The 24,702-nt window shown below is 40.7% G+C and overlaps 1 protein-coding gene across 2 annotated transcripts in view; it reads left to right on the top strand.

The window, feature by feature from the left end:
* The window catches only part of KDM4C (lysine demethylase 4C), a 565,453-nt gene that overhangs the window by 476,014 nt on the left and 64,737 nt on the right, over positions 1 to 24,702 (top strand). The window contains exon 18 of one of the 2 annotated variants that reach the window (XM_073572231.1): positions 3,744 to 4,066. The exons of the other annotated variant lie outside the window; for it this stretch is intronic. Within the exon in view, the coding sequence (XP_073428332.1) occupies positions 3,744 to 3,791 (48 nt within the window). The 3' untranslated portion in view covers positions 3,792 to 4,066. Of the gene's footprint in view, positions 1 to 3,743; positions 4,067 to 24,702 lie in introns of those variants that run through there. 2 annotated transcript variants of the gene reach the window in all.

The following is a 24,702-nucleotide window of genomic DNA, read 5'->3' as shown; positions in this document are numbered from 1 at the left end:
AATTTTGTATTTGACAAGTGAACCACGTCTAAGCACAAGTGTACTCTGAGCGACAGACATTATTTTGAAAAGGGATTTACACTACAATGATGACTGATCTATAAGCTTTTCAATGTTTGGCCAGGGCCACCCCATTCTACTTGGAAGCCTTTGCGCTCTCAGAGCTGCACCTAGAGGGAAATAATAGCAAGCTTGAAAGCCACAGATGTTGTTTTGAAAGCTTCATTAAATCTGAAAATATATTGGATCGACTGTATTGTTTTAGCTAGAATATGGTTTACAAAAGTCAATAGCCAACATCGCTTGTATTATTTTATTAACTATTTATTAGTCCCCAATCCCCACAATTTTAAGAGTGCCCTGAAAACGCATTTATTCAGACTGGCCTATCGCCTCAACACATTAACCTAATCTATCCCTGTGTCGCACAGCCAAAAGTTTCACCATAACCAGGTTCCCCGCATCATGTTCCCACATGCTTTATGCATTAGCCCTCTGTGTCTGTACTGTTACATACTTAACATTATGGCTGGTCCATACAATCAGGGCAACTGTTACCATCCACCTTTCGTGTCTACCTCTTTCCTCATAGAATGTAAGCTTGCGAGCAGGGCCCTCATTCCTCTTGGTATTTGTTATAATCTATGTGATTATAGTTATGCTGTAATGTTTATTGTCTGTACAGATCCCCTCTGAAATGTAAAGTGCTGCGGAATATGTCGGCGCTATAGAAATAAAATTTATTATTATTATTAACTCGTCCACATGTTTGTTTGTTTTTTTTATATGCAATTACATATTAATTTTTAACCTGTCCAATTCCTCTTTTTGAGATCCCACATAATGTACATGTTCAGCTTTGGAGAATATCTTGTACAGATTTCACTAATTTGTTTATCTATATATCTATATACTTTTTGGTCACTCAAAAATCATTTCTAAGTAAATATGCAAATATGTTTCCGTAATTTGTGCTTTTGTTAAGTTTTTAGTGTATGTTGATGGGGTAGTCCTATACACACGTAGGGCCCAATTCATCAAAGCTTTTCCACAAGTATTCTGGCTGAAAAAACTTCGAAAAGTTCCATAATTCTGATGCAATTAGTGGCTTCGCTAAAATTATATGACCTTTTGGTGTTCTCACGCCATTTTCGCCCAGCTCCAACAAAGTGGATAAAGCAAGTGTGGTGTCGTGGAGTGGTGAAAACCGTTTGTTAAATTTATGACAAGCGGCAGAGTTCACAATGCACAAATCTTACTCCAGCAGGGACTGCAGTAGAATTTAGGCTATGTGCAGACGTTGCGGATTCTGCTGCGGATCCGCAGCGTTTCTGGCCCTGCGGGTCCGCAGCAGAAACTGCTGCGTTGTACAGTACCATTTTACTCTATGTAAAATGGAAACCGCTGTGCACATGCTGTGGAATTTTCCACGCGGTTTTGCTGCGGTTTCAAATCCACAGAAAGAAATGACATGTCACTTCTTTTACCATCTCCTCCTTTGTAGAGGTGATAAACCGCAGAGCAAAACCGCAGCCTAATCTGCAGGTAAACCACAGGTCTTTTGACCTGAAATTTACCTGCAGATTTTTACAAAATCTGCAGGGACAAATCCGCAGCACCAAAAAATACATGTGCACATACCCTTATGGCAAGGCGCTCGTTGATGTGTGTGCCACTTGTCCAACTCTCTGGCTTCGTGAAAAGTCACAAGCATCTTTGAGTCCAGCACATCTGACTCCAACCCATATACTCATCAAGACCAGAGTGAGCAATGCCGGTCTTCATGTACAGTTGTGCTCAAAAGTTACATACACCAGAAGAATGTTTTGCATTTTTGGCCTTTTTTCAGAGAATATGAATAACACCAAACTTTTTTCTCCACTCATGGTTAGTGGTTGGATGAATTGTCCAACTACTGTGTTTTTCTCTTTTTAAATCATGACGACAACCCAAAACATCCAAATGACCCAGATCAAGCGTTCACTCACCCCATTTCTTAATACCGTGTATTGCCCTCTCTAACATCAAAGACAGCTTGAAGTCTTTTGTGCCAGTTGTGGATGAGGTTCTTTATTTTATCAGATGGTAAAGCTGCCCACTCTTCTTGGCAAAAAGCCTCCAGTTCCTGTAAAATCTTGGGCTGTCTAGCATGAACTGCGCACTTCAGAGATCTCCCCAGAGTGGCTCAATGATATTGAGGTCAGGAGACTGAGGTGGCCACTCCAGAACCTTCACTTTGTTATGCTGTAGCCAATGACAAGTCAACTTGGCATTGCATTTTGGATCGTTGTCATGTTGGAAAGTCCAAGTAGGTCCCATTCGCCTAAAGAGGCCAAGAAAGCAAATATTCTGCCGGGGTATGTAAACTATTGAGCACAACTGTATCAGGACCATGGTGTTTAAATGCTGGGACCCCTACCAATGATGAGAACTGGGGTTAAAAAATCTGCTATGTAAATAATGTATTAATGTGCATTTGTCACCACTGTTCGATTAACTGACTAGAAGTAATAGACTATAAATAGAATAGTGATCGCGCATGTGTAATAATGTGTTAGCAGTTGGACCCCTAGCAATTACGGTATACGTTTGGCATTCTTCATGGGACCACTCCTTTAATATCTTATTAAAGTTAATGTGATAAAAAAAAATCAGTATTTTGTGTTAATAGAAGAGATATTTGGAATCAGCTCATTGTGGCTATTGTTCATGTTTTGATACTTGAAACAACAGGAAGCTAGTCTAAAAAGCCCAAGTGAGAAGTGTGAAATTTGCAAGATACCGTATTTTTCGGACTATAAGATGCACTTTTTCCCCCCAAAAATTGGGAGGTGCATCTTATAGTCCGAACGCAGGCTTACCGGGGGTTTGTGGCAGTGATGTAGCAGCGAAAACAGCGGCGGCAGAGGTGTGGTGATGTTGAGGCTCGGTGTCGGCGGTGCAGAGTGCATCTCCAGTTTCTCAGCGGCCATCTTCCTGAGGCCGTGCGTGTGCAGATTGAGATCTCTGCGGTCCTCGACTTCAGGAAAACTGCCACCGGAGGCTGCGCATGCGCAGATTGAGATCTCGGCGGCCTTTTTCCTGAAGCCAAGGGTTGCCGAGTTCTCAATCTGCGCACGCGTGGCCTCACGAAGATGACCGCCAAAAAACTAGCGATGCACTCGGCTCTGCTCGCCGTGGACACCGGGCTGCAGCGTCGCCACATTTCTGCCACCAGCATCCTGAGGAACGGACCCTGCTCCATGCTCTGCCCCACCGCCGACACCGGACCCGCAGCATCGCACCCCAGGACTGCAGCATTGCCTCCCTTCTACCGCCACTGGCTTCCTGAGGAAGGCACCATGCTTCTTGTGACCTCGTTCTACCACCGCTGGCCCTCAGGTAAGATACCTTAAGTTTGGACAGTAAGACGGACCCCCATCTTATAAAAATCTTTTTTTCTGCTCTTTTCCACCCCAAAAATTGGTGTGAGCCTTATGGTCCGGTGCGTCTTATGGTCCTAAAAATGATATATTCTTTTGAACAGTTTGTGATATGAAAAAATAATGCCAAAAAATTAACACAAAAACCTGACTGACATTAAGTTATTTCCTGATGATGGCTTCCCTTGAAAAACAATCCAATGTAAAGCTGGGTACCAATCATTGTTTATCCAGCTATCTTTGGGGAAGAGTTTAAAAACCTTTATAGAAGCTAATGGGTTAAAGTGAATTTGATTACACTTTTTTTTTTTTTTTTGCTAGATCTACAGAAGGATGACAGAAGCTCATCACTTTTTTTCCTTGCAGTAAAGAGCAAAGGCAGTCTTGACAGTGATGCATGGCACTGCTCATGTGTTGCCAAAGATGTAAGGGGCATATTGATTGCCATGCAACATTTCAGCCAGTGCCGTAGGAACATTAAAACCATATACAATTTTGCTGTATGCTGTGGTCACGCATTGAGTTGGATTGGAATCTCTAAAGAAGACCATACATAGTAAATGATAATCCATTTGCATTGTATTGTGGGAAATAAATATGTTTTGTATATATTGACTTTAATTGCATTTGCTTTATAGGCACTTATGGTACGGATGATTAAATACTTTAGGGATGAAGATGGCATGAATTTTTGGGTAAATGCTGGATACTGTCTGTGCTCGATGCTGCCTATCAGGCTAGTCTGGCAGTTCTTTGTTGACTTGAGCAAGTCTGTGTGATAGATTTGCTGGCTGCTTCCAAAAATTGAATCCAGTTGTGGTTTTGTACTTAAATTGATTAAAATAAGAGCTTCCAGTTGTTAAAAAAAAAAGGGGGTCTATAAAAGAAATGAAAGTATTGACTTGATAGTATGTAGCAATAATGTTAACTTAAAGTGTATCCTTTTGTTTTAATTTTTATTTCATACATCAATAGTACACCTGAAAATAAACAACTTTGTAATATATCTCATCAGAGAAATCTGCTTCTTTCTCTGCCAGAATTGATCATTCATTATCAAAATAGTCAATTCTGAGGTCAACTATGTATTCAGTGAAGAGACTTTCCCATTAGTGAGATAGAAGATGGCAGCTGTAACTGATGATATTCTATGTGGATAGGAGGGAGGAGCTCTGTTGCTAACTCCTTCCATTTACATAGGATATATCAGGTGTTAAGGATACACTTCTTTCTCCTTAATGGAGAAGTAAACTAATTGCTAAAAAGGACAATTAAGTGTGTGAACATATAATCCCTCTAAAAAGAATTCCTTCTTTTAATTTTCTTAAAGCATCATTACACTGAGTAACATAGACACACAACTGATAAAGCAAAAAGGGAGGGACATCCATTTCATAGAGAAATTTGAGGCTATATAAGGAGTCCTTCCTTTGTAAAATATCCACTAATTATATACATATATACAAAATCCAGACAGCAATGTCCTTCCAGTCCCTTGTCTTGTACCTAGGCTGATACTGCCTAACTGTGGAGGTTGACACCCCACAGTGGATGAAATGGTGCCCCCGCTCGACTGTGGCTGTCCCTAACTCTCCCTGTTATACACTGGTACTATAATGAGCAAAGTATAAGAGTAGGCAAGTATAATCTCATAGTTTCATAGATAATCATAATGATATTCTGAATAATCAAATGTGAAACACATCAAAAACGGGATGGATAGTTTTTAGTCCTGTCTTGCATAGCAGGTTAGTTTTAAAGCAGATAAGAACAAAAGGCTGATTTTACAACTAATCATAAGCTCCTGTTTTATCTGCTTTCTGTCTGATTATCAGGGCTAATATCATCATACTATATAGAGTAGTGTGAATGTTCTTATCTGCTTTACCAAATGTCCCCCGTCCTGTAATAATGTCCTCTGTCCTGTAATGCCTTTCACCCTGTAATAATGTCCCTTGTTATGTAACGATGTCCTTCTGCCTGTAATAATGTCCGTGTCCTGTAATAGTGTCCCCAGTCCTGTAATAATGTCCCCATCCTGCTCCCATGTTATAGAAATGTCCCCTTCTTGGAACAATGTCCCCCATTCTGCTGATCTTTACATACACACAAAAAAAATTCTCAACTGATCTCGCACTCTCAGCGAACAACGTCCTCTTCCTCCTCCACAGTGGTGGCGCTTAGCAATGAAGTTATGTGCGGCCGTGCTGAGATGCCAACGTCTGCTGTTGGCCTCTGGCAAGTGGCTGGTATTGGTTTTGCAGTGCAGAGAGCTGTTTGCGATTTTCTCAGGGGCCCGAGGACTGCACAGTAGGGCTCAGGGCCATATTCTGCCCATGGGCTGTGTATTTGAGACCACTGGTCTTGTCAATAGACAGCATGTTCCATGGCATCTTTTTTTTTATCTTGTTAGAATGTTTGTTTAAAATTAGCAGCTATTTTTTATAGACTTATTCAGTTTTGAGTTGATTCTGAGGCACACATATATTGGAAAACTGCATCCCTCGAATGGTTCAAAACTGCTGCTGTCATAACAAAAATAGCAATTGCATTTTTTTCAACTAAAATTTTTCTTCAGCTACAAAGTTTTCATTTTCACATGGTAATGAAAAAAAAAAAAGAGCCAACAATTTTAGACAATTTCTTCCGACCGCGGAAACACCCAGTATGTGGTTGCAAGCTAACGTTTGGGCACGCTGAAGATCTGACTGAGTCATATATGTGCTGTTTTATTGCGGATTTATTTGTTGTTCAGTAATACCATTTTTTTTTACATACAGCTTCTGATCGCCTTTTATTTCATTTCTAAATGTCATCATGTTGAAGGGGTTACACTTTTACTTAGTCCCACTAATTTTCGCTTTCATTGCTTGTTTCATGCACTACAATACTTCTGCATTCAGTTGTCATGGGGTTACCACGACAAAGAGGAGCCAGAAGACCACAGCATTTGATTTCTCCCACTCCTGCACTGATTAGAAGCACTTCACCTTCATATTAAATGGTGTAATTTTCTTTTGGCAATGCAGGGGTTAATCTACTCTATTGCAAGCTCCTGAAGCATTAAGGCTCTCAGCTGTGCACTGTTAGCCACTCCCATCTCCTATATAACCTGGGCCCCGTCTAGCACTTATTGTCAGAGGGAGCTTATGTTGCATAGCTGGAGGTTGCTGTCGTTTAATATAGGAGAAGGCGTTTGGTGGGTTTATCTGTGACTTTTGATAGGTTTTGAGTGTGTCATAATTTCCTTTCTTATCTTTCTTTGGTTTAACCAAATCCTCCACCTTTTTGTGCATTCCTCTGTTATATGTGTGTGTATATTTTGTATGTTTGTCATTTTTTCATTACCCGTTTGTATTACCTTGTTAGCCTAGTTGGTGTACTACGGTATACTACTACTCCCCTCCTCCTTGGGTGGGGGAAGGGCACAGACAGAGTGGATTCAGGAGCTAAGGCAAGGTATGCGACCCTGGCATCTTCACCATCAGAAGTAATCCGGGGAACAGGGTGAGCTAGGGCACCCTCTCGCGTTAGGGACAGGAAAGGAGCCCCTGGTCCCGGGACACTCAGCAACAGAGTTGTGACATCAGTCTTTCACTGACACATCCTGTCAATTTTTTTCCTCAGAGTTTGGTCAGTTTCATAAATTTTTCTCAAACGAAAAAAAAAAACTGGATGGCAAATGGATGGTGGATCTGATAAAGTAAATAAACAAAAATTTAAAAATACTTAAACATAATCATACATAACCCTCTGTAAAGGTAACTGAAAATAACTCCTAACACCACAGACTAATCCTAAAACAAATCCAATAGTAATCCATATGGTCTCTCCCAGTTATCACAATTACTAAAGCCAGAAAAGTTTTGTCCAATCTATTACCGTGCAGTGTTAACCTATATTTATGTCCCATATATAATAAAAAAATTATAAAAATCAAAATAGGGTTTGAGAATGCTTAGTTTCCAGCAAGTATATTAAAACAAGTGACTGGTAATATATACTGTACTCATGAACTGTAAGCTTATTTATTTAATGATAAAATGTCACCCCCACAAAATAAGTAGTAAATTGACTATTATGTATCACTCTCAGAATTATACTTTCCAAATTGCACTAATCATATGCACCATGGTAGATATGTACACAATGACAGTGCTATTTAACAGTGTCTTGTCAATAAAATCAACTTTTATGTAAGGAAAAAAGTAATCGGTAAAGGGCAGATGAAAATTATATTTTACTCCTATTAAAGCTCTTTGAAATCTAATTCAGAGCAGCAAATGATAATGAAACACATTAAATGTTATTAGCGGTATAATAGATTGCTATTATTTTAATGCACACATTCAGTGGATTCTGATCCACCTTCAGATAGACAACCATGTAAATAAGAGGAAAAGCTCAAAGTAGGACAAAATGTTGATTTCATGGTTCTCTATGCGTTTGTACAGAACTTTTCTTCTAAAGAACCTTATACTGTTTAGATGGCTTTCAGTCAAACACTCGTGGTTATTGCCATCTTCCCAATACTCATACATATTTAATCTCCGCGTAGCTTGCATGTATCTCCAACTCTGGATATTGCCTTATTTCCCAAGCATGTTAAAAGCCACGGACCTGGACCTTTTTTTCCCCTTATTTCAACAGTTATACAACAGTCTGGTGACCCTTGTAAAACACTAGATGATGAACCAACATTACTAAATTTAGTGGCTTTCCAACATGTATAGGTACATTTTATAAGATCTTCAAGGGTAAAATTAACATAGGCCATTAGAGTAAAGATCTTCTGTATTGCACAGATCCTGATTAATCGGATGGATCTGCTCTCTCCCTTCTACTTAAGATTGTCAGGTTTCTAGAATGTCATAGGCAACAATGTTATAAAGTTTGACTTTTTTCTTGGAATGAGAAAAAAAATATTGTTACACATGGAACTGGATGACTTTACTGTATTCTTGGTCAAATAGGTTTTGATAAGATTTGAGAGAAAGGAATACAAGTCCATAATATACAGTAGGGAAAATAAGTATTTGATACACTGCTGATTTTGCAAGTTTTCCCACCTACAAAGAATAGAGGTCTGTAATTTTTATCATAGGTACGCTTCAACTGTGAGAGACAGAATCTTTAAAAAAAAAAAAAAAAAAAAAAAAAAAATCAGAAAATCACATTAGAAATCATACAAATAATTAAATTGCATTTTATTGCATGAGTATTTGATCACCTACCAACCAGCAAGAATTCTGGCTTACAGACCTGTTAGTTTTTCTGTAAGAAATCCTCCTACTCTGTGCTCATTACCTGCATTCACTGCACCTTTTTGAACTTTTTACCTGTATAAAAGACACCTGTCTATCCAATCAATCACACTCCAACTTCTCCACCATGGCCAAGACCAAAGAACTGCCTGAGGACACCAGGGACAACATTGTAGACCTGCACAAGGCTGGGATGGGCTACCGGACAATAGGCAAGCTGCTTAGTTAGAAGGCAACAACTGTTGGCACAATTATTAGCAAATGGAAGAAACACAAGATGACTGACAGTCTTTCTTGTTTTGGGGCTCCAAGCAAGATCTCGCCTTGAGGGGTAAGGATGATTCTGAGAATGGTCGTGAATCCACCCAGAACTACATGAGAGGATCTAGCCAATGATCTGAAGAGAGCTGGGACCACAGTCTCAAACATTACCGTTAGTAACACACTGCGGCGTCATGGATTAAAACGATGTAGGGTACACAAGTGCCCCTGCTAACGCCAGCACATGTCCAGGCTCATTTGAAGTTCGCCACTGACAAAATGGATGATCCAGAGGAGGCATGGGAACTGGTCATGTGTTCAGATGAGATCAAAATTGAACTTTTTGGTTTCAACTCCACTCTCCGTGTTTGGAGGAAGAAGGATGAGTACAACCCCAATTTTTTTTCAGTAAGAACATTGAAATGGATTGTGGCTAGGTCTTCCAGCATGTCAATGACCCAAAACACAGAGCCAGGACAACTAAGAAATTGCTCTGTAAGAAGCAGTGGAGTGGCCTAGCTAGTCTCCAGACCTGAACCTATTAAAAAAAAATCTTTTGAGGGAGCCGAAATTCACTGTTCCTCAGCGACAGCCCCAAAACCTGAAAGATCTAGAGAAGATCTTTATGGAGGATTGGGCCAAAATCCCTGCTGCAGTGTGTGCAAACTTAGTCAAGAACTACAGGAAATGTCTGACCTCTGTAATTGCAAACAAAAGTTTCTGTAGCACCTATTCAGTTTTGTTTTTCTATTGTATCAAATACTTATTTCATGCAATAAAATGCAAAAACCATGCGATTTTCTGGATTGTTGTTGTGTTTTTTTGCTAAGACCCTTAGGCTACGTGCACACGCTGCGGATTCACCTGTGGGTTTTTCCACGCAGAACCGCAGGTAAAACCGCAAGTAAAGTGACCTGCGGTTTGGCACCTGGACAATGGAATAGGTGCCAAACCGCTGCGGAATCCGCAGAAACAATTGACATGCTGCGGTTTGTAAACTGCAGCAAAACCGTGCGGAAAAAACCGCAGCGTGAGCACAGCGGTTTTTAAAACCCATAGGGTAACGTGGTACTGTACCATGTCAGCGGAACTGCTGCAGTTCCGCAGGGCCAAAAACGCTGCGGAACCACAGCAGAATCCGCAGCGTGTGCACATAGCCTTACAGTTGAAGTATACCTACCAAGACCATACAGGTGACCTGCTCTGCTGTTTGTGTATTAACAAAAGAATCCAATAAAGAGTTTAAAGTATAACAGTGGGGTTTATTCTTGAAGCGTTTTGCAGTGCTCTTTCTTCTTTGGGAATACCACAAAGATGTGGTCCTGATTAAGTCAGACCACTTTAAAACATGTCAAGAATAAATTGCACTGTTACCCTTTATACCTTTTAGTGGATCTATTTGTGGATACACAACCAACACAGTGCAGGTTACCAGCATCTCTTAACACTCAAATATTACGTTGGATCTTCCAACCTTTGGAGTCGCAGCGGCTGGAAGTTCCTACTCTGAAACGTTAAGTGTTCTCACACAACTGCACCGTACCGTCAACTGTCATTTGGATAATACGCTATTGCTCTTGTTTGTCTCCATATCCATTTCTCATGTAAAATGCAGTAATGTTTTAAATTACAGGTTCCCAGTGTTTCTGAATGAAAAACTCATTAAAATTCTGCCTGAAATCTGCACCAAAAAGTCAGGAAAAAAATGTAACAAAATGCAATAATTACTTACAGCAGATTGCTATTGCAGTTTTGGAGCCAACACAGGCAGGAAAAAAAAATTAGCAGATGAAAATGCAGCTTTTTTGTACATGGAAACGTGGACTTGTTGAATTGAATTAGAGATGTACCATAATACTTAACATTTCACATAACCTGTCTCTTATTTTGGAGGCTGCAAACTTGATTATGAAAAATGTAGGCATGCACAATTTTCTTTTTTTAATATTTCAAGGTTTTAGAATTTTTTTATTTTTTTTTTATATTTATACACTTACTCAGACATCCAGAGGGTTTATCCTGCATTTTATGACTCTACCCAGACATTATTACAACTAGGTATAGCACACAGTATTCAGTTCTCTTAGATGTGGCTCACAGTTTGTGCTCCTTTTGAGCTTACAATATATCAAATGGGAAGCATCTCTGACTTAATATTGTACATGCAGCATAGAAGACCTGCAGATTCCTTTTAGAAGTTCTAGCTTTTTTTTGTATTAACATGCCAAGGGACCTACTACCTAGAAAAGTCATTTTAACTCGGTTGTTATAAATTGAACTTCTCTTGCCTAATGCCAAAGTGAATACAGTTTGTCATACCTGTTGGAGAGTTTCCCGATTGATGCTCAGTTGTTTGAATTTAGCATAAAAGGAGCTTGTAATCCGTTTCAAGCCACTATACTATTTCTTACTGCTCCGTGACATTGTTTGTGACTTTAGGGGGTAATTTATATTTTGCTTCTTTTACTTTACTGTGAAAAGGTTTTGTTATGGCCTTAGGCTTAATACTGGGAGTTTCTAACTTTCATTCACTTAAGACCTTGGACAAGTGACTCATCCGCTTTACAGGAATGTAGAAATCTGATGTTGTAATGCAGTGCATTGGCAATTGTTGTTATACATATATTTTTTACGGCATAAAATATTGAATCAAATATTGCTTGAACATTTATTTTTAGTTATGGCATTATTCAATTAAATGGCTGTACTCAAATAGTACTTTTTAGTCTGTTGCGCCCATTCTGGCAGGATCTGTATGTACTACTTTAGTAGCGGTCTTGAACAGTTATGGGACCTTACAGATTTCCCTGTGCTTGCAATGATATTTAGGCTGCAGCTTAGATGTTTGAGCCAGATTCAGCTAGAGTGATGAAGTTAAGCACTCCTGATTCATGAAGAGGTACATGCCTCATAATAAATCTGGATTGTGTGAGGAGTGGTGTTTGTCTCCTTGCACAACACCAGAAATCTCACTCCAGTTCTGCCATAGTTAACGCTCCAGCTCATCATAACTTAGATGAGCTGTGTCATCCCACCCCTGCTGTGCTCCCGCCCCGCCTCAGTTGCATCCATTTTGTCAGAGATAGGAGAAACTGGAGTGAAAATGGCAGAAGTTGCAAAAAACTTTGGCGCGACTTGGAGTTGCACCTAAATTTTGCGACTTTTCAAAGCTTTTCTACCAGAATTCTTGGGTGACAGCTTTGATGACTTGTGGCCTTTGTGTTTTTGTTTTTCAAGCATTTGAACTTGGTAGCATAAGAATTTGTATTTCCTGCATCTTATTATGTGTAAGAAAAGTGTATTTTCTTCTGTATAGCCTCTGACTCCAAGAGGACTATGGAAATTGTACTTTAGCATCATCCTTTTGCCAATCAAGGAGTATACTGTATATGTCCTTTGTCATATTTGGTGAGTTTGAATTCCGCTTTACCCAGCTCTGCTGCTGCAGATGATTGACAGGTCTCTCCCTACTTACATCATGGAGAGACCTCTCAATTACAATGAGCAGTCCTTGTCAATTATGATCAGGGCAGAACTGGAATAGTCTCCTTTCCAGCAATGGTCCCTGGCTGGATCTTTACAGTAGAAAATGTATGACAGGGTTCACATCACGATTGAGCGTATATTCCGTGGTTCCATTGATGCTTGCTTGCAACCCGCTCCAAAACGGAATTCGGGCATATGCGCAGAGTATAACGATGCAAATGGAGTCACAGTGGGCTCTATAGTACATAATTTCGGTCATATATGCTTAGTTGAGACCTACAGCAAGACGTAGTCTACTATGCAAGGTCAAACACTATGTGAATAAAGCCTTGGAAAATATGACACTCCTTGGATAAAAAGGAGTCCTATCCCATAAAATTCAAGTTTAAAAAGGATCTGGCAGTGTATGAAAGAGCTAAAGATATTGTGTATACGTTTCATCCGAATTGCAGTATACAAGTGCATACTGTGAACAGGGTGAAAGTGAGGAATCAGTGGTCAAGTATGTCTCCTGATCTGAACCCAATCCAACACCTATGGGGAATTCTGAAGACACAAGTTGAGCATCACTTTCCATCCAACTTCTAGGCACTAAAAGAGATCCATCTTGAAGAATTGAGAAAGACAGATGTTGCAATGTGTCACCAACTTGTTCATTCCATGTCAAGAAGATTTGGTGCTGTCCTTACAAAACAATAGATGTAGTAGTTTTTGATGTGGGGTATACTCATTTTTGCATCAACTAAGTTGAGAAGTGAAGATTTTTTTTTTTTTTAATGAAAGTTATATTATTAACCTTACTTTCATGTTATGATTTAAAAAATGTTCAATGAAACGGTCATTTCAAAATTTTGGAAATTATTCAGGGAGATTTCGATTAAAATCTTAATTTTAAAAGGGGTGTACTCATTTATGTTGTGCACTATGTATGCCTGCATGGTAAAAGTGAGATGAGTTTGTGTTTGAACTTGAACAGAGATGGCTTTTGAAATGTTATGAGTATTGATGAGCGAGCGTGCTCGTGTGTTAATAGTGTCTTTGGCTTGCTCAAATACTATGTTCGAGCCCCCGCGGCTGCATGTCTCGTGGCTGTTCGACAGCTGCAACAAATGCAGGTATTGTCTAACAGCCACGAGACATGCATCCGTGGGGACTCAGACATAGTATCTGAGCACGCTGAAGATACTCTATTAACACAAGATCGTGCTCGGAAGACTCCTTATTCGAGCACGCTCGCTCATCACTAGTTAGGTGAAGCCCCCTCTGTTATTATGATGTATACTTTCCCACCCAGATACTTCTGCATAATTTTAGATAATATTGTGTTTTCACGCATTATTTCTGACACTGGCAGTTTCCATTTCCCCTTGAGAATAAAAAAACTTATTCACACTTCTCTATGAATCTGGCCTAGCAAACTATTAAGTATGCACAGCAAATTAGGAAACTGTCTTTCTCATTTTAATATCAAAGAATGTTGTTGAGACCCAGTGGAAAGCATAAAAATATTTACTTGACAGGTATAATTCATGTGCATTCTCTTCTGGTCGGGATGTGAAATTCTGTACTTGGGATCTCGGAAATAGGAAACTTTGACTATACATTGGGATTATTTGTGTTCTATCATGAATTTGCCTCTAAAACGTTTTCTGTACAATTTGTAATTTTCTACGTATTCATTATCATTGTATTTGGTAAGTGACAAAAGCTTCAAAAGTTTTTGTGCCAGTTCATGACATGCAGACTTGGCAAGTTATTAGAGCAAACATTGTGAGTGATATGTGGTTCTATGTTTGAAAAATATATCTTCATTTTCTGTTACCTAGCAGAAAAGATATTAGCCTGGAGTATTTCCTTTATTTTACAGTCACATACTAATATTTCAAAATTCTGTTGACTTGGATGAGCGCTTTAAACCCAACATGTGGCACCTTTACACCACCAGTTATCCAAGATGCCTGTTAACAGGGAGCTTTGTGCTCTGTTATAGAGGTATGTATGTCTAAGATGGGACATCATACCATGAAGTGGAAAAATGTACTTAAATAAATAAAACGTTTGCCTCTTGTGATCAGACAGTACATGTTGAAAATACAGTCAGAGGTATGGAAATCAGTAATGTTAAAGTGAAGACCTGCTGTTTTTCCTGGATATGGAAATAGCTTTTTACATGCCTAAAACAAGAAAATGAATATGCAGTATGCTTACCGTAGTTCTTCTTTACCATTCCATTTTTTGTGTTTATTAACTGACAGTCTCAGATGAAAACACAACTTTACCAGTAGGAACTGGCCAAAGCCTGACTCGCATGCCTATTTTAATCATACCTTCTATTCTTATTCTATGTGGATGTCCCACAACACGTTAGTCTTTTCACATGTCAATTTTTTTCCATACCAATTTGTGACTAGAGAATGATTTGAAAACATTCATCAATCTCCAATTCGGGACGAACGTTGCACATTTGGATTCGTGTTCGGATTATCAAGCTTTTTTTTCTTAAAAATCAGCAAAAGTCTGCCAAAGTTCTGTAAATGACCGAGTTCACTAAGGGCTTTTTCAGACATCAGTATTTACGGTAGCAGCACGGGTGGCAAAACATCCCGCACACTGATGATACTCTGATAACATCCCTGTGTCATTAGTATGACACGTACCGTTTCCTTGGAATCAGTGGTATTATTCACTCTGTTCTCCGTCGCCAGGTGCTGAAGTGAAGATGGCTCACATCACTTTCCGCTGCTCGCGCTGCTATCAGCCTTAGCAGGGGACAATCTTGAGAGTTGTATTCAACTGTTAAGAGTGAGAGAATTTTCAGCTTCCTCTGCTATAAATAAGTAAAATAAAAAACTGACGTGGGGTTCCCCTGTATTTTTGATTACCAGCCAGGCTGCAACCCTCAGCTGTCAGCTTAATCAAGGCTGGTTATCAAGAATAGAGGGATCCCCACAGCGTATTTTTTAATTATTTAAATAAATTTTTAAAAAAGGCGTTTTGACAACCAGCAAAGATAAAACTGACAACTGGGGGCTGGTAAGGGAAACTGATTGCGGTTACCTCTGTGAGATCACTGCTGTTCAGGGACCCAGCTGTGGAACGCAGCCTCATTGATCAGTGTAAACCTAGATGAGGTCACAGCTGGTCACTGATGCTGCACACGCAGCAGCTCAATTCCTCAGTGGTTCTCAGCCTGGACGGTCGCAACTTCAAAACTGTTTATCCCCAGACATGGATTATGGTGAGGGATATGGTTGTTTTTTATTTTTTATTGCAGAAGACCATGGCTTCAGTGGAATGGGTGATGACATGAGTATGGGTTAATTTAGATTCATTAAAGGGGTCTGTCATTCTTTCAAATAAAAGATTTTATTGTGTCTGTGTGTTTATTTACAATATAACTATAGGATTAGTATTGTAGAAGAGTCTTTATAGACGTCTCTCCATTACTAAGCAATGGGCTTGATGTCTCCGGACAATGCAAAGGTGACATCAACCCCACAAATATGAACACCATTTGCCACCGCCACACGGCAGGTGGAAAGAGCCAGGCAAAGCGCTAGAATTGGCGCATCTAATAGATGCGCCTTCTCTGGGGCGGCTGCAGGCTTGAATATCCATGGCCCATTAACCAGCTGTCAGCTTTAGCTTAGCTGGTTGTCAAGAATGGGGGAAGCCACATGTCTTTTTTTTCATTTATTTAAATAATTACAAAGAAAAACAGCTTGAGGAAGGCTCTATTCTTGATAACTAGCCTTGCTAACGCTGACAGCTGAGGGTTGCAGCCTGCAGCTGTCAGTTTTGCCTGGCCGGTTGTCAAAAGTACCGTGGAACCCCACGTCAATTTTTTTCTAAGGCTACTTTCACACAAGCGTTTCCTGGAGCTGCGGAGGGATACACACAGCCGCCGTGAAGCTCCGCCCATGGCCTCCTCTCCTCCGTTCAGCTCCACCTATGGGCGCATGACGCTGCATGCGACCTGCGTACCCTATCTTTAGCATTGGGTGCGCAGGCCGTGCGCAGATATGCGTTTTTCCGGTGCATGCGTTCTTTTGTCGATGCGCCGAGCGCACCAAAATGCAACACGGTGCATATATATATATCTCTATCTATTTATTCTATTATTTCTAAACACTGTTTTTCAGTGATTACTTTGTAGCTCCGTTCATACTGCACCCTCACACACAAATGATACACCATTTGAAAGGTAAATTTTGCCCCCTTCAGCAAAAAATAACCAAACAAACCACACGTCCAAGATTTGATCACAAAATACAGTTTAAACATTCATTTTCATAAATCTCCAGAAAGACACAATGACCTGCAGGTGGCACCTCAACCGGAAGACATCTGCAGGCCTGCAGGTGAGGCACATATGCAAACACATTTGTAAACATGCAGTGCCTATTGAATTGCACACTTGCTCCGTTCATACTTCACCCACACAAACAAATGATACACCATTTGAAAGTTCAAATTACATGCAGGTGGCAGCACACTACCACAAAGCTGCTTACAGACATCACAAACAAATCCAAACATTTGCCTTGGGGTCTTTCCAGCTTGCTCAAGTGCTTGCCCAAAAATAACACCAGAAGCACAAAAAGAATAACCCCTAAAATTTAGCTTTTAATTCAATGACTAAAAACATTAGTGAAAGTGACTAAAAGAAGGAGTAGTAGAGGACAAAAAAATGAAGGGAGAAAAAATTGTTTTTAGTTCTCTTCAGTATTCAAATAATGGGCCAATGGCTAAGTTACCCTAGTCAGCCCTAATTTCACCCTTCCTAGCCGCGGAGGTTGGCACCCTAATTGTAGACGATATGGCGCCCCCACTCAACGTCGGTTTCCCTAATAACCCCTACGTCTCCCTGCATATACAAAAAGGGACACAAAAAAGAGAAACACACACACTTATAGTACCGAAAGAATAAAGAGACAAAAAATGGTCTCCTAGATAATACTAAATTGCTATGAACGTATCTCGTAGTATTTCTAATAGTATAAGAACCCCAAAAAGACTTATCTCGGAGTCAAAAGAATATAATGGGGTTAATATCCGGCAGCTTAGAGAAGGACTTATCTCGTAGTCACAAAAATGCTAATAAGCTGCAAATGGCAGACCCAATTACCAGATAGCAAAATTAAAAAACGGCTACAAGAAAAAGCACATCACATTGAATAAATATTGCACACTAGAGGCAGTGAAAAAAGCCTATATAGCACTTGCGGCAGCCATTACCTTGCAAGTAAGGGCAGAATCACCCTAATACAGTAAAAAATAATACGGCTACCATATTCATCTCTGATTATACAGCGTGGTACACCAATATTCAAGTAGCAATGCATACAAAGTCACATAGCATAATTGCTCAGTAGATTAAATCTAAATAGATAGTGCCACCGCAGGATCTGCCAAAAATAATGTACAACATTATACTTATCAGCCACTTGATGCATATGGAAACCCGACGCGTTTCCCCCTCTTAATCCGCTGAGGGTTCATCAGGGGTCAAAAAGTGGGGTCTCATTACCCCTGGCCGAGAGAGCAATACAGTGTGCGGCTTTACTCCAGGCGCGTTCGCCGCCATTGTTTAAAGATGCCGCGCCGATATAGAACGCCCATTTCCGGTTACCAAAATCCAAAATGGAGGTCTAAACCGGAAGGGATCATATTGAGGACGAACATGCGGTGCAGCAGTTACCATAGATGCCGCGCACCTTACTAGACAGCACGGATAGAAACAGGGATTCACAAAAAGGTGCCTGAAACAAAATAGGGCAATACATCCCTCTCAACAGAAACACCATATCTCGCAAACAATATGCGGCCGATCAATTCAACAGCCTCACTATTCAGAACGCCCAAAACTTCAAGAAAATAGATAACAATAGTCCTCAAAAGGCATGGAGTAGAATAATTGTATCCCTACATAGAATAAATGAAAAATAATAAAAAATTCCAATAGTAATAATATACCGACCAAATTATCAAAAACCCTATAAAGAGCTGGCTGGGAAAATGTGAAACACACTGATTATAGATAACTACTGAAATTTAGCTGTTCATTAAGGCCTTTTGGACTCTGTGATTCAAGCCAAAAAATCCAACGTGTCTCACGCTGTAGGATTCTATTATCCCAATCCCCCTGTCTGACCGCGGGCTGCACTCTCTCTATAACACGAAAATTAATATGTTTATCATCCCCTCCATGCACCATATTGACATGACGGGCTAAGGGGGTATCTCTTTTGTGTCTAATATCCCCCAAATGTTCACCTATGCGGACACGTAATTCACGCTTTGTTTTGCCAACATAGTCAAGGGGGCAAGTACAAGTACACAGATAAACAACTCCAGTGGTTTTACAGTTTGCAAAGCTTTTCATTTCATAAATCCTCTTTGTATAGGCACTACAGAAAGTATGGGATACACAGATATATTTACAAAAACTACAGTGTCCGCACCTAAAGGTCCCAATTGCTCTGTTCCGCAACCACATTTCCTCTCTCTTCTGAGGTTCCAGGTGGCTACCTACCACCCAATCCCTTATTGACCTACCCTTCCTAAATGTAACTGATGGACCCTGGGTGATACAATCACGTATGTCATTATCCATTTTCAGGATAGACCAATACTTCTCCAAGATGTTCATAACTTTACCAGATTGGTCATCGAAGGTACCTATCAATCTAGTGATTGCATTGGAGTCCTCCCTTACCCTCGGAGTCAACAATGACGTCCTGCTTACTTGTTTAGCATGCTTATAGGCCGGTTCAATCACCCTTGTTGGATAACCCCTGCTCCTGAACCTCCTCCATAGATCACTCGACTGCATTTCAAAATCATTCCAATCAGAGCAGTTCCTCTGAACTCTGAGGAACTGACCCCTTGGTATACCTCGTTTAAGAGGGGGGGGGATGATAACTTTCCCACCTTAAGAGACTGTTAGTTGAGGTTGGTTTTCGGTGCAGGTTGGTTTTAAGCAAGCCATCTGAAGAAATAGAAATATTGACATCCAGGAATGTGATCTGATCTCCACCTACCTCATGGGTAAAGAAAAGACCCAACTCATTTTTATTAAGGGTATCAACAAAGGATCTGAATGATTCTCCACACCCTGCCCAGAGGACGAGGATGTCGTCAATGTACCGACCCCAGAATAATATCCTAGGGGACCAGACGACCTGAGTGTCCTCCCACCAGCCCAGGAGCAAATTAGCATAGGTAGGGGCACAAGGGCTCCCCATCGCTGTGCCCCTGAGCTGGTGGTAGTATCTCCCATTAAATAGGAAGAAATTATGACACAATACAAATTGAAGAAATTCCAACAGGAAATTGTTGTGTGCTCCAAAGTGAATACCCCTCCCCTTGAGAAAATGTTCAACAGCTTTTAGACCTTCTGTGTGGCCAATGCTGCTATACAAATCCTCAACATCAATAGAGGCCAGTATCGTACCTGGATCCACTGTGATTCCTTCAAGTTTATTAAGGAGGTCCATAGTATCTCGCAAATATGATGGGAGAGATGGCACAAATGGTCTCAACAATTGATCCAAATACCTGCTGGAATTCTGACAAAGGGCATCGATCCCCGAAACGATTGGTCTACCCTTAAGGGGATCGAACCCTTTATGGATCTTAGGCAAGGAGTAAAACGTAGCTGTAAGGCTGGTTTCACATTCGCGCTTTTTAAGCGCACGCACGGCCGGGGGTAGCTCCGCCCCCGAGCCGGCTCTCTGCCCGGCGTGCCCGCCCCTTCCTTGTAGCGCCGCCTCCTAGCGCACAGCGGCGCCTGCGATCGGCGCACCCTATCTTTAGCATAGGGTGCGCAGATCGTGCGCAGGCCGTGCGCTAGTTGCGCTTTTACCTGCGCTGCGCACTTTTGACGGTGCGCCGTGCGCGCCAAAATCCGAAAAGTTTGATTTTGGCGCGCACGGCGCACCGTCAAAGGTGCGCAGCGCAGGTCAAAGCGCAACTAGCGCACGGCCTGCGCACGATCTGCGCACCCTATGCTAAAGATAGGGTGCGCCGATCGCAGGCGCCGCTGTGCGCTAGGAGGCGGCGCTACAAGGAAGGGGCGGGCACGCCGGGCAAGAGAGCCGGCTCGGGGGCGGAGCTACCCCCGGCCGTGCGTGCGCTTAAAAAGCGCGAATGTGAAACCAGCCTAACTGGCCACTTGGGTAGTAAGAAGTTGAACTCATTCTTTGAGATCAACTTCAAATCAAGTCCCTTGTTGAGCAATACTGACAATTTCAGACTATACTCCTTCGTTGGATCACTCCTGAGCAGCTCATACATTGATTTGTCTGAGAGAATCCTCATACACATTTGAATATATTCGTCTCTGTTGAGGATAACAGTATTGCCCCCTTTATCAGAGGGCTTCAATACAATCCGATCATTATCACCAAGTTCTTCCAGAGCCTTTCTCTCACGGAAGGAGAGATTGGGTGGAACCCTATCTCTCTTGGAGTCAATCTTACAAATCTCTGCCGAGACAAGCTGTTGAAAAATATCAATACTCCCAGTATCACCAATTGGTGGCATCTTTTTACTTTTTGGTTTCAAATCAGAAAAAGGGCCCACCCCAATATCTCTCTGTCCTTCCTCAAACAAATCAGCCAGAAGCATTACATCAGGAAGTTCCTCCTCCGTTATCCCAAGTTGTTGACATTTGTTTTTATCATTCAAAGCAAAAAAATTTTTCCACTTAAGTTTTCGTGTAAATAGATTAATATCCTTAACCCATACAAATGGGTCAAACCTGGTCGTAGGAACAAAAGATAACCCCCGCTCAAGAACCCTCTTTTCTATATCTGACAAATTATATGAGGACAAATTAATTATCTGATTACCATTGTCCCCATCAAACAGAGCCCTCATTTTTGATTGTTTGTCCGCTCCCGTAATTTGTATGGTGCTAGGCCCCTGGTTTCTAAAAAAGAGGCTGAAGAGCAAGCTGAGGAGGAGGGAGAATTTACTACAGAATTTGTTTCTGGCTTTTTGGGGAAGGTCCTTACAGAGTAACGCTCGGTGTCCTGCCATCTTCTGAAATTACCCCTACATCCACGTCCCTTGTTTCTAAAGTATGGTCTAGAGGTATATGATTTAGGACCTCCTTCAGCATCAGAGGATTCAATATCTGAGGATGAGATGTCACCACGAATACCCCTCGGGGCAAGGGCAGGGTATGCCCGTTTTTCCCTGAACTCTGTTGAATCCCTAACAAATCGTTTATGCTTCCTTTCTTTAATAAAAAGTTGGTATTTCTCAACAGTATTCTTAAGATTTTCTTCCCTTGTTACGAAATCAGCAGCTGTTTTCAATTTAAGGGTTGCCTCAGTTAATTCCTTCACCCTCAATGAAGTCCTCTCTAGAGTTATTTTCTCTTCATCTAATAGTATCTGCATTAACCGTACAGATGATGCAGTAATCTCCTCCTCCCACCTTACAAGTAAAGATGGAGTCCTACACCTTGGAGCAGGTATTAGAGGTATCCTTAGACCACGCGGGACAATATTTTGTTTAATATAATTTTCCAGAGATTGTACCTCCCACCAAGACTTAATATTCTCTTTAAATGCCTCCAATAATTCAGAAAAAAGTGTTTTGAGAGAAGAGCCCGAAGCAGACAGTCAGATTCTACTTCAGAAAAAACCTCTCTTGCATCGTCCAGCCATTTATTTGTGTCAATGGGTCCCGACAAAAACCCAGCCATACTCATCAAAGACAGACCTCAAAATTAATCAGTGGGATTATATATTCAAAAATAACACCAGAAGCACAAAAAGAATAACCCCTAAAATTTAGCTTTTAATTCAATGACTAAAAACATTAGTGAAATTGACTAAAAGAAGGAGAAGTAGAGGACAAAAAAATGAAGGGAGAAAAAATTGTTTTTAGTTCTCTTCAGTATTCAAATAATGGGCCAATGGCTAAGTTACCCTAGTCAGCCCTAATTTCACCCTTCCTAGCCGTGGAGGTTGGCACCCTAATTGTAGACGATATGGCGCCCCCACTCAACGTCGGTATCCCTAATAACCCCTACGTCTCCCTGCATACACAAAAAGGGACACAAAAAAGTGCTTGCCCAGCCTATTTCAGACACATTGGAGGATAGCACACTTCACTGCAGGTGAGTCACATATGCAAACACATTTCTATACATGCACTGCTTTTTCGCTGATTACTTCACCCAACACATACAAATGGTGAGTCACCTATGCAAACATATTTGTAAACATGCACTGCTTTTTCGCGGATTACTTCGCCCCACACACACAATACACCATTTGAAAGGTAAACTTTCTCCCTTCAGCAATAAAAGAGCCAAACAAACCACATATTCACAATTTTATCACAAAATACAGTTTAAACATTCATTTTCATAAACCTGCAGAAAGACAAAATGACCTGCAGTTGGCACCTCAACCAGACGACATTTTTTGGCCTCTACTTAGCAAACTAATTTATTGTATTGCCAATCTACATATATAAATACCTGTTTGTGTTCATCATCTCATAAAATACATTTACATTTGACCAGCTTGCTTTTTCTGAAATTGCCTGTGCCCCCGACAACCAATATGCGAAAATTTTGTACGGGCCAAGCTAGTATATATGTTTCTTTCTCCAATTTATATTTAATTTATTCAATTAACATACAAAAATAAACAATAGTGCATTACAGTGTAATACAGTGGCAGCTAAGTAGATGGGATTTTAACAAATCATATTTTCACATGGTTATAAAATTTTGGCACATAAATTAACGCGAGTTGTGGATTTTAAAATTATTTTTGCAGAATTCAGTATAAGCTTCACACTTTGCGACTTTGGCAAATTTGCAGCAAAAATGAGAGCAAATTCTGCGTGTGACAAGCACAGATTTTGTGGTTGATATCCTGCAGAAAAATCCACACCAAATACGCAAAATGTAAACCTATCTTTAAGGCCATTCTGATAAAACTCTTCTGGTAACATGGGTTCTCGTGTGCACATGCATTGATCGTAAGGATACCTTAATAAAGAGGATCCTATAGAACAATAAAACAGCCGTGCACATGTTTTCACATGGTTGCAGAAATGCAGCGTTACACAGCTCAGTGACTCAGTGTTCAGCATTTACCACGTTGGAGTCCTAGGTTCAAGTCCCAGCAAGGACAACATCTGCATTCTTGTTTTCCCTGTGTTTGCATGGGTTTCCTCTGGGTAATCCTGTTTTCACCCACACTCCAAAGCAAGCCAGGGCAAACTGCGGGCCACATCTGGCCCTTTTTATTTATTATTTTTTATATTTATATGCTCATGTAACCTTAACCTGACAGTGCGCTCTCTTGCTGGCTCATCACTTCGCTTTAGAGCCAGCAAAGGAGCACACAGTCACTGTGAATTCAAAGGAATATAGAGCTCATACTGAGTATGCATCAGAATTTACAACCGACATATATTATCAGATGAGCAGGACTAGCCGAGCCCCTGGAACGGACTACACTAATGACATCTCCTCTCAGACGGGGCTCAGAGGCTGTGGCAGTGACTGCAGCCTCTCCCCCCTGATGATGGCTGATTTGAGTATCCCAACATGCACTGGTGAATCTCAAACAAAATGTCATTGGAAGTCAGAATATAGAGGATATGTTAGGGAATATTTAATTGAAGTATATTAGAAAGGGAGATTAGATTATTACACTAAATAGATGCACATTTAGTATGAAATTCACCTTTGGTTTTGGACCGGCCCTTTAAGTTCAGCCGATTGATTCAGCCCTCCACAGCAGTGCCAGTTTCTCATGTGGCCACGTGGGAAAATTAATTGCCCACTCCTGCATAATGGAAACCCGTCACCACTTCTGTATTTATCACCCACCCCTGGTTTTGGTTTACACATACTGATGTAAAATACTGGCCAAATACTGAACATGGCCTTATACGTATTCATAGAGAGAACCTGATGAAGGAGACTTCCAAAATGCCAGGCGTCTTGGTTCCAAACACCCCAGATACATTACTAGTATTCCTGTTAGGTGCTTCCTTTGTAACATGTTTTGTGCTTGCAATTCTTTACCAAGTATAGAAGAAATGTAACAGCTAATGTGCCCCATTGTGGCAGGATAAAGCTAAAGTGCAGACATATTGGAAAGTCTTGCTTTTTTCCATCTGGGTCATCAGATACTTCAGAGCCAGCCATACCTTATTTTACAACGTGTCGGTTTTAAATGTTTAGCATGTGCAAATCCATCCCATGTCCCAAATTCTAGATTGTAAAC

The sequence above is a fragment of the Dendrobates tinctorius genome, unplaced genomic scaffold (assembly GCF_039654945.1).
Source record: "Dendrobates tinctorius isolate UK_male_01 unplaced genomic scaffold, ASM3965494v1 ptg000031l, whole genome shotgun sequence".
Classification (NCBI taxonomy): domain Eukaryota; kingdom Metazoa; phylum Chordata; class Amphibia; order Anura; family Dendrobatidae; genus Dendrobates; species Dendrobates tinctorius.
This window is presented reverse-complemented; position numbering and strand designations above follow the sequence as displayed.